Source organism: Phoca vitulina, unplaced genomic scaffold, assembly GCF_004348235.1.
Source record: "Phoca vitulina isolate PV1807 unplaced genomic scaffold, GSC_HSeal_1.0 scaffold69, whole genome shotgun sequence".
NCBI classification, from domain to species: Eukaryota; Metazoa; Chordata; class Mammalia; order Carnivora; family Phocidae; genus Phoca; species Phoca vitulina.
In genome coordinates, this window is record NW_022589772.1 from 5,305,623 (window position 1) to 5,315,960 (window position 10,338).

The 10,338-nt window shown below is 42.2% G+C and overlaps 1 protein-coding gene across 3 annotated transcripts; it reads right to left on the minus strand.

Annotated features, from left to right (window-relative positions):
• Positions 1-520: 520 nt before the first annotated feature.
• On the minus strand, positions 521-6,734 carry NXT2 (nuclear transport factor 2 like export factor 2). Of its 3 annotated transcripts, none has more exons than XM_032392752.1 (4): positions 6,383-6,734; positions 5,294-5,380; positions 3,544-3,688; positions 521-2,661 (listed from the first exon to the last, which is right to left on the minus strand). In XM_032392752.1, exons 1-4 carry the CDS (start codon positions 6,395-6,397, stop codon positions 2,480-2,482), a joined length of 429 nt encoding a protein of 142 aa, XP_032248643.1. In that variant the 5' UTR covers positions 6,398-6,734; the 3' UTR covers positions 521-2,479. The 3 variants fall into 3 exon arrangements, with proteins under 3 accessions (XP_032248643.1, XP_032248642.1, XP_032248644.1); XM_032392751.1 differs by lacking the exon at positions 6,383-6,734 and adding an exon at positions 6,112-6,188; XM_032392753.1 differs by lacking the exon at positions 6,383-6,734 and adding an exon at positions 5,968-6,025.
• Between the last annotated feature and the right edge of the window lie 3,604 nt (positions 6,735-10,338).

Consider the following 10,338-nt stretch of genomic DNA (forward strand, 5'->3'; position numbering starts at 1 on the left):
ATGCCAATTTCAGGGATATTAAATTGTGAAAAATAAGTGCATCTGTGAAGAGATGGAAAATGGTAGTTGGTTTCAAGGGCTGTTGCCTCTTCTCACTCCTCTCCAAGTGCCTGGTGACATATTTTTAAGGTAGAATTGAAATAAATGGGACCCTTCTTTCTGGAAACCAACTGTCTTTTGGCTTAACTGCCTGCTGAATCCAGCATTTTGGCTAAAGTTTCTCAAGGTTAAAATTTCCAATATCTCACCGGAAACCTCACTGCTCCCTCAAACAGGTGATCTCACGAGTGTGAATTTTTGATAGGAAAAGAACAAGGTGGGCTAGAGAAAAGACAAAATCCAGGTTGTCAACCACTGTTTTCAACATTCTATCGTGTGTTTTTTAATTTGAAAAACTTCCTCTTGTAAAGAAACTACCTCGAGCCTTAAAAAAAAAAAAAAAAAATCAAAAGACCTTAAAACAAGCTTGAGAAAACTTGTCACAAGGCAAATTTTATTTTATTTTTTCAAGTTACAAAAATATCATGTCAAAAATACAGTCTTAGTCCATACAAGAGTAGTTCCAGCCATTTAAAAGTTCTACAGAGTTTGGAAAAAGCAAGGTATATAGAAGTCTTAAAACATACAATATAACCGCTCAATTCAGTTATTGCTAGTTATGTGCAGCTTTTACTTGAGACCGTTCTCTACAAGGGACAGGCCAGTGTCCGGGTGCTGCCTGGTGCTGCTCAAGGTGTAGGATGAGACGGCCAATCCAAAGTTGGAATGAGCTCGCTCGGAGTAGACTAGAACGCGGAAGTTTTGATCAGTACTACAAGAGAGTGCGGGCTACATTTCGGTTCCACCCCATTCTCCCATATTTAATTCTATTCTGTTAACACATCAGAAGTAAAATGTGTCGTTTGGGGCAAGAGTAAATGAATTGCTGGTTTTCAGAATAAGTGATGAGAAACCATAACTTTGAGGTGCGATGGAGAAACGAAGCTGGCACATTTATCTTAAAAACACTGAAACAATAAACACAAGAATGGAGAAAAATTTAAAGTTTAACAAAAACCAAAGCTAGCTTTTTCTCTTTAGATTTTGAGATGGAACAGGAATCAAGTTGTTCCTTTGAAGCCTAGGAGCTTATGAAAATCTGCTGTCCCCTATTTTCTCTTTTAAAAGACCAAGAGCTAGCCACATGACAAGAACATGCTTTAAAACAGTTCTATTTGCTCAGCAGAAGAACGAATCATCAAATTAAATAATTTTAAGTTCAAATAAGAAAAGAAAAGAAAGAAAGAAAATGCAGTTGACGGTGTAAAACACAGAGAACAAATCACTTAACTTTGGGGGATGGGTAATACATAGGAGACTTTTGGCCTGAAGTTCACATGGAAGACTTAGAAGCTAAGAGTGTCCCGAAGAGATAGCAATGGCTTTGTTTCCCACTTTCCTGTCAGACCCTGCAGGGTCAGCATTATTACTGACATCTTACCCCCAGAAGTTGTTGAATAAATTTGAGACATAGATTGGTGAAAAGTATGAGGTGCACGGGAAAAACCTTTCAAAAGCATTCTTTGAACAAAAGTGACACTCAGGACCATTTGGCAAGGATAATTTATGACTTAAATCCTAAAAATAGGCTACATTTTTAGGAGGTAGAAAACAAGTACCAAAAATTTACCATTTGGCCACCCTCCTTAACTTTTGGCCCACCTTGGATCCTCTCCACTTCTCACTCCCCATTCTCCCATTAAAGCTATTACTGCCACTACCATTCGTTACCTAAAGTTACAAACTTGGAGCTGCCAAGAAAAATCTTAAGTAGTTTTGCTTTTAAACCACTGAGTATATCTAATACTCAAGTATTAACTCGGAACAATTTTAGTAGATTCATTCACTCCATAAGAAAACATGCCTACATGAAACAATTACTTAATGCGAAAAAAGACTACTGAACATCTCTACATGCTAATGTGTCAGAGCGGCTATGCAAACCTAAATTAGTAATGTTTTCACTGAACTGATTTGGATAAGCCTTATATTAAAACTTCATTACCAGCATTTACTGAAAATAGGGATGTGTCTTACTAAAAAATTAAGCTACAACAACCAAAAAAACTCCACTTCCTCCCAGAGAGTTCTGCTGTGCTGATATCCCATAGATAGTATTAGAAAAGGGTTTCATTTTTGCAATAGGCTGGGCTCACAGTGCGTATGTTAATACAGAGACCATGTGTACAATATTACCACAAGAATGTCATTAGTGAAATGTATATAAGGCATGTAAAAAACTAGCATTAAAGCTGTTAAGGGCAACGATCCAAACGGGCAGCTGCTAGAAAAGGTGCTGCTAGGAATAAAAAAGTATTAAAGAAAACAAGAGTTTCAGCACGTATCAGTTTATAGTGCCTCCACAATAAAATGAACTACTTCACATAAATTTATGTTGCTGGAACTAATGGACCAAACAAGAATGGACTTCTGCCCCCTTTTAACTACTAGCCCAATCTTGGAAACGGAAGCAATCACTTGCGATCTTCCACACGGTGTTGTTAGGAGTCGACTGGGCAGTCAGCAGGAAGTTCTGGTTGAAGTAGTGCTGTTTGTTTCCATCAAACTTCACAGTTCCACTGGTCACAACAAGAACTGTGGTCTGGGCCTGAGTAGCTTGCTCTTTACCCACATAAAAAAAAGAGAAGAGGTCAGAGTTTCTATCTCTAAAGCAGCAGATTTTCAGGCTTAAACGACATTGCTTCTAACTTAACACACAAAAAAAAGTTTCATAAACTTTCTTTAGCTTGAGCATGCATACCCAAAGGCAGAAAACTGAATTATCATTTCAAAGCATATTAAAATTATTTTCAGTCCAGAAGGAGTTTGGGGACTCTAAAGTTTCAAAATGAAGAGCTTATATCTAACACAGGACCATTTGGTTTCCGTATTTATTAATATTTCATTGGGCTTCTAAAAGAGCTTTTTCTTACTCTGCCTTAAGTTATTGTTCTTTTCAAAAACTATGAAAGAGGGAAAAAAATCACCCTAAACTACTACTTCTGACGCTTAGGACCCCACCTAGAGGTCAATCGTACATATCGCATCAATCTACCTTGAATCAAATTCCTTCTTGCCAAATCATTTTTTCCCCATAACAGAATAAATTTCTTCTGTGAAATTTTAGGAGGTTGTAAGATAGTAACATTAACCAGAAATTGTTATAATTTTTCTCTGGAAACATTTCAAGGCACAAAAGGCAGCTGTTTATTCAGGGACAATAGATAATTAGTCCTCTCCCATCAACCAAAAGCACATTGAACCTCAATTTCTCACTCATTTTTAATAAACCATAATCATATTATCCAACAAAACCTACTAGTGGTCCTCTGGAATTAGACGCATCTAAAAGAAGACCAAAACTTTGATCTGACTGAATTTTTCGTTTTTAACTTGTTCAAAAAAATAATTATTTCTATCGCTACAAGTTGCTTGTTGCTTTTGGCGGTCAAGCTCAGTGCTCACTAAAGGAAAACAAAAGAAGTTGAAAGAATGTGATCTTACCATGCACTGGTTGGCAATCTAACATATTGACCTGGAACTCACTAGAAGGCAACATCTCAAAAAAATTATTTAGGGCTTCCAGCCCTGTAACAACATTTCCATTCCATATTAAAGTGGCCTTGTCCAGATACAGCCTGGTTAGTGCCTTAAAGAGAAAAAAAAAAGAAAAAAAAAGGTAAAGATTTTTGTTTCTGGGGAAGCATTTTATAGAAATGGATCAAAGGGTTACAGGTGGCATATAAACACTTCCATAGTTCCACCTCCATCTCCTTGCCCCCTCCCGCTGGAAGATAATGTGAGCAAGGAAGGTCTGCCTCTTAATCTTGGCTTTAACAGAGATGATTTTACTTCAGCCACAAAAACACTTTGCATCCAAACTGGAAGAGGGTTTTGAAGTTTTGCTTTCTGTTTGTTAAAATGAATTAAATGATTATGAGTTTCATGCACATGCAGCCCCAAACCAGGTTTAGTCTCCCTCCAGTTTTTAATTCTGAGAATTAAAGTTGTCAATCGGGTCCTACCCGGACACTCCAACTCTAGTGCTTACGTACACGTGAATCATCGAATGTTTGAACCATTTAATGTCATATGTGTTAGGAAGAATTTCTTTTACTACTACTCAAACACAGTATTTTGTTCAAAAGAATCACAAGTACTTGCTAGTGCAGAGTCTTTGCTAAGTCACGTAAGTTAAGGCCCCATATAAGGCAGAATTCAACAGTTAACCCCTTAGGCACAGGAGTTAGTCACAGGAGGTTAGCATGTCACAGGACAGATTATTTGCTTAATCCTAAAATTTCACTTGGATGAAAAGACCAGCCCCTTATCTTGACTCTGGTAATAAAACTATGTTGCTTTTTTTTTTTTTTTTGCTACTTTATTTTTGAAAGCAGCAAGACACAATAAACATCCATTGTCAGGTCCCTTGTCAAACATCAGTACCAGAAACTTCTTTTATCTTCTGCCTTAAAAAAAACAGAAATTTTGTGAGATCAACTTCTGTACCTGCAGCATAAAGCAAGCTCTCTAACGCAGTCCTATGCCGATAAGAGACCTAGGCAAGACTCCAGCACAGACTGAAACAACTACTTAGAAGATACGACTCACGGATACATCACAACAAAAAAGCTGATGACAAGAGAACTTGCTCTGTTGAAAACTAAAAGTATCCAAGCCATGTGCATCCTATTTGTGAGTGCTAACTACAGCTGTGAGCTTTAATCAGAAATTACTAATATAGGAAATTAAACGAGCAAATCAAGGAACGTTCCCTATAATGTCAGACTCCTTCACTAGCACTAATGCTTTTTTTAAGCATACTGGCTGAATGATGGGATTAAAAAAGATAACATTTATTTATTTATTTATTTATTTATTTATTTATTTATTTATTTATTTATTTTAAAAAAAGATAACATATTTAAGTAAACATACGTCAAGCCCCATGTCAAAGTGCAGTAAGTTACTTGCCATTTACCACCCTATAAATAAAATGAGGTTAAGAGAGGTTAGCAATTTGCCCAAGGTCACAGAGCTAGGTAAATGCAAAGCTGACAGGATCCCAGAGCCCGCACTTCCATAATATCATACCCATCCTTCTCTAAACAATGCACTTTTAAAGAACAAGTCCACAATGATCACTTATGCAAGTCGGATGAATGGCTGGCTAAGAAAAAACGAAACAAAACAAAACAAAAAAACAAACAAACCCTGGTACTTAACAAAGAGTAGTAGAGTCTATAACACTCACCCGTCTTCTTTTGTCCATTGTCTCATAGTAAATATTGACAAATTCCTCAGCAGCTCTACATGCCTGATCTACATAAGTCTTAAAATCCTACGAGAAAAAATTTAGACGTGTACATTACCCACCCCTCCAACTCCTAACAAACACAAACCCACCAACAAAAACTGAGCATTTATTTCAATCACTTTGTAGCTCCATACACAGTCCATATTCTTCTATATAAATTTGGACATTATAAAGTTCAGGGCTCAAGAGTTTCCAGTTTTTACATTTCCCCCCATTTTAAAGTACGTGTATTTAGGACACACTCATCCCTCTTCAGTGAATTTTTTCTCATTTCAAAGGGGAATTGATAATCTTTGCTTGGTAACTGGTGCTGTAAGTACTGTAGCCTTCCAATATTTTACAAAACATTCACCTTAATAAAAATGATGTGGTCTGAACCTTTAAAAAGGCGGGGGATGGAGCACTGAATCAGAAGTTATGACCAGGAGTTGCTCCGTGGGGAAAATTATAATAAGACTACGAAATAAAGGCCAATGAAATACTTGAAAAACTACATACTTAGGAAACTTGCCCACATTACGTAAAAAATTCACCGGCGTTTGCAAAGAATTGCAGAACCGAAGACGAGAAATGCTGTTGGGGTTTTCTCCTGCGGAATGATTAATAAGTACCTTTTCCCCGGCCATTCACTGAACCCAGCCTATTATTTGAATTAAGAACCCGTTTCATTTCTCTGTCAGGTGACCGAAAGTTATTTGTAGAGGGAAATAAGGGAGAATAAAATAAAAGATCGCAAGCCATAAACAGAAGCCAACATTGCCGCCTCTCGCCAGTTCCCATCTCGGGGTCCTTTCCAGCATCCGAAAGCGACTGCACAGACGCCGGGAGTTGGGGTGGCGGTGGGGGGATAGGTGGGCTACGGACCAAGAGGGGCTACAGAGCGCGAGTCCCGCCCCCGGAGCCCAGCGGGCCCGGCCCTGATTCGCCACTGGACCACGTGACCACCAGCCAGCCCGCCCCAGCGCCCCTCCCCTCAGCTGCCCGAGCCGCGGCGCCCCGGCACCCTGCCGCGGCCCCGGCACTCACCACAGACGTGGCCATGAGCGAGCCCGAAGCAGTCTGTTCTGGCAGTGGCGGCGTCACTACCTCCTCACGTGTCGGGTGCCCTCGGCTGCTGCAGGACCAAATATTTAGGAAGACAGCTAAACCCGCCAAACGCCGAATTCCCTACCCGCCCATTCTCTCCCGGAAGTAGCTCGGTCCGTTGTTAAAAGCACCCCGATGTTCCAACCTTAAGTACACTTCCCTTCAGTTCCGACCGTACCCTCCCATCTGCCTCCTGTATTCATTTGTTAGCTATTTATCTACTGCGTTGGGAAGAAAAAAAATCCTCGGCTTTCGTAAACTAGATACTCTAACCAAAAGTATCCATTTTCCCAGGGACACGGGACAAGCAAAGATCATCCAAACGGCCCAATAGGGGGGCTTCTTTGCTCCAGGAGGCGGGGCCAAGGCTAGCCGAAGACCAATGAGAGACGCGAGGAAAGACCTACTAGATCTGTAGCCTATAGGAAAAAGGGGTGGAGTTTGGCGAAGTATGCAACCACACTGCGCATGACTGGTGGAGAACGGTTTAAAGTTCTGGAACATTCTGGAAGAATCTAGCCTCACTGAACTGAATCCCAACGGTCTCAGTAACAGATTTGGTTATCTGCTATTCATAAGTAAAGGCTTATCAAGTTCCTTCATTCTAGCATGCACATGCGGTTTTTGTCTCAGACTTCAAATGAAGATTAGTATACATTACCATTCACCACCCTCTCCAACCTACTCTAACAGCAGCTAAAATTTTATTGCGTGGTAACCACGAGCAAAGTACTTTTTCTAAGCATTTCAATCCATATTCACTTATTACTTCAATAACACCATGAGATAATCATCTCCGGTTTATAGCTAAGGCAAAATGTGATTAAGTAACCTGTTCAGGGTCATAAACTAGTCAGGGTTCAAGCCCAAGCGATTTAACTACCACTACAACCTGATTTCACTCTCTAGCATCCTTTAATAACCGTTCACCTCAAAGGCACCAACACATTCTGGGTGGTCAAATCAATTAGCCATCTCTATAGTCTTACCGCGAATAACTGGTATGTGGCTCCTCATCAGCACAGTCCCTTCTTCGATGGTGTCTTCCTGAGTCTCCGCCATGAGACCAGTCTCTCCTGAACTTGCTCATACTTCAACGATATTTTTCCCCCTCAGCTCTCCGCCGCCGTTCAGACCACCTTCAACTGCAAACCTATCCGCTTCCTTCCTTTGCTCCCCTCTTACTGGCGTCACTTCCGGGGGCTGTCTCTTATTTAAAACATCCCTCCTCCCACGTGACTTCAACTGTTACCCGTATGCTAATGAATCTTCATACACATCTCCAGCCCCACCCACCTCCAGTTCCACATATGGAATTTTGCTATATATGAACACCAGAATGTGCTACGGTCTTCTCAAACTCATAGAGTCCAGAATTTAAACTCATTATTTCCTCTGCATGTCCAATCTTCTGTATCCTTTCAGTTATCTATGCTCGAATTCTTGGAATCTTTATTTTTAGCACCCCCCCATCATCGTAATTCATTTGTTCATTCAAAAAATAATGAACTCTTAGTATGGACTACCACATTATGCAAGGTTCTGGATATAGAGTGGTAAATAAAATAGACATGATTCATATCCTCATAAAGTTCACAGTGTAATGGGAGTGCTAGACAACAAACAAAATATTAATGAACTACAGAGGAATTCCAAGTAACTTGCTCAATTCTGCTCATTTTTTTAAGCAACTTCTCTCTTCCCTCCCTCCCCTCTCCTCCGATCCTCTCCTCTCCCCCACCCCACCCCTCCTTTCCCCCATCCCCCCCTTCTTCTCCCCCCTCCCTTCCACTTCCCTCCCCTCCCTTCCCCCATCCCTTCTGCTCTGCTCTGCTCCCCCTCCCTTCTGCTACCCTCCCCTCCCCTTCTCCCCCCCTTCTGCTCTCCTCCCCTCCCCCTCTCTCCCTTCCACTCCCTTCCCCTCCCCTTCTCCCCCTTCCCTTCTGCTCCCCACCCCCTCTCCCCTTCCCCCTCTCCCTTTCTCTCTGCTCTCTCCCCCTCCCTTCTGCTCCCCTCCCCTCCTCTCCACTCTCCCCTCCCCTTCCTTTCTGCTCCCTTCCCCCGCTTCCCCCTCCCCTCCCCTCCCTCCCACTCTGCTTCCTTCCCCTCCCCTCCACCCTCTCCCTTCCACTCTGCTCCCTTCCCCTCCCCTCCCCCTTCCTTCTACTTCCCTCCCCCCTTTCCCCTCCCCTCTCTCCCTTCCATTCCACTCCCTTCCCCTCCCCTCTCCCTCCCCCTCCGCTCCACTCCCCCTCTCCCTTCTGCTCCACTCCCCTCCCCTCCCGTCCCCCTCCCCTCTCCTCTCCTCTCTTTCTCTCCTCTATACCCAAATGTTATCACTCTTATTTTTCCAAAATTTTCCTAATCTTTAAAGGTTTGGTTTTGCTCTCAATTTGCCTTTCCAGACTTCTCTCCCATTATTCACCAACATTGGCAAAGTTAACTACTACGGTTTGCCAAAAATGACTCATGTTTACTGCTTTATAGGTGATTGTATTTCTTTTTCTTTTTTCTTTTTTTTTTTTAAAGATTTTATTTATTTATTTGAGAGAGAGAGAGAGAGCACAAGAGGGGGGAGCGGGAGAGGGAGAAGCAGACTCCCCGCCGAGCAGGGAGCCTGATGCGGGACTCGATCCCGGGACTCCAGGATCATGACCTGAGCCGAAGGCAGTTGCCCAACCAACTGAGCCACCCAGGCGCCCTAGGTGATTGTATTTCTTAATTGAAAGTTCAGAATATGTCTCTGGTGTTTATTATAATTTCATTCAATCCTCAGGACCCCTGGAGAGAGACACATTATTACCTAGATTTTGAAGAATTTAAACTGCAGTTCAAAGAGGTTAAGTAAGTTGGCTAAAATGACACAGCTAGTGGAGCTGGGATTTCAACCCACAGCTGGCTGGTCCCAAAGTCTTTGCTCTTAGACACTCTGCTAGCCATGCGTGGGCTTCAACCTTGCTTATTTTGAAGTGTTTATTCCCTACATTTCTACCTGCCGCGAAGGCTGTGACCTGTCCTATGGCCGTGATGAGTGGCTTTTGGTGCGGGGCAATAGTGCTGGGGACTACAGGAGTGTTGAGAGTACTGAAAGGGGGACAGCCGAGCTAGACGTGGAGGGAAGACTGAGTTTTGCACTGAATGTTTGCACAGAACTTTGTGCACTTTTATTGTTGTGCTACAAGGGTGGGAGGCTGGGAAAACAACATTGGAAACAATGTTGGGCTCTGGTTGGTCAGAACAGTGAATTTAAACCATATGAAAACTATGTTTGCGGGGACAAATGGGAACCAGGCGAACCAGACACGGATTTGCTCTTTGCTAGATAACTGCACAGGTATAAAAAGTGGGGAGATTGAGTAGGAAGAGGTGTGAAAGGGCTTTTCTTGGAACACAGAAGGGCATCCTCGTTAAGCACATTGTCGTTGGCACCAGCACCGGGTTCAAATCCTGGCCATGCCGCTGAGTAGCTCTGTGACCTTGGCCAAACTACCTAACCATTCCATGCCTCGGTCTCCTAATTTGTAAAATAGAAATAATAATATTAATGCATGTTTTGTAACATTGTTGTTATGGGCATGCAGTCCCTGCTTGAGGAATGTTATTTTCCCCTACCCGTGGCAGAGATTATGCAGCCAGCTATTTGAGAGTATGAAGCAGAGACATATTAGGTAGCTTTGGTGTATTGCAAGGCATCAGTATAGTTCAGGAGAGGCTAGGCTTGGGTGCTCTGTAGGAGCAATAAATTGGGTTGATTTGGACTGCTGGTGGCTGTGCTGTGCGGCCATTTTCCCTGGTCAAGCATAGACCTAATGGAATTAAAGCTGTTTGGAGTTACTACCATCCCTATCTGAATCTTCACCTTGCTCTGGATTTGAGATGGACTAGTCTAGAACAAT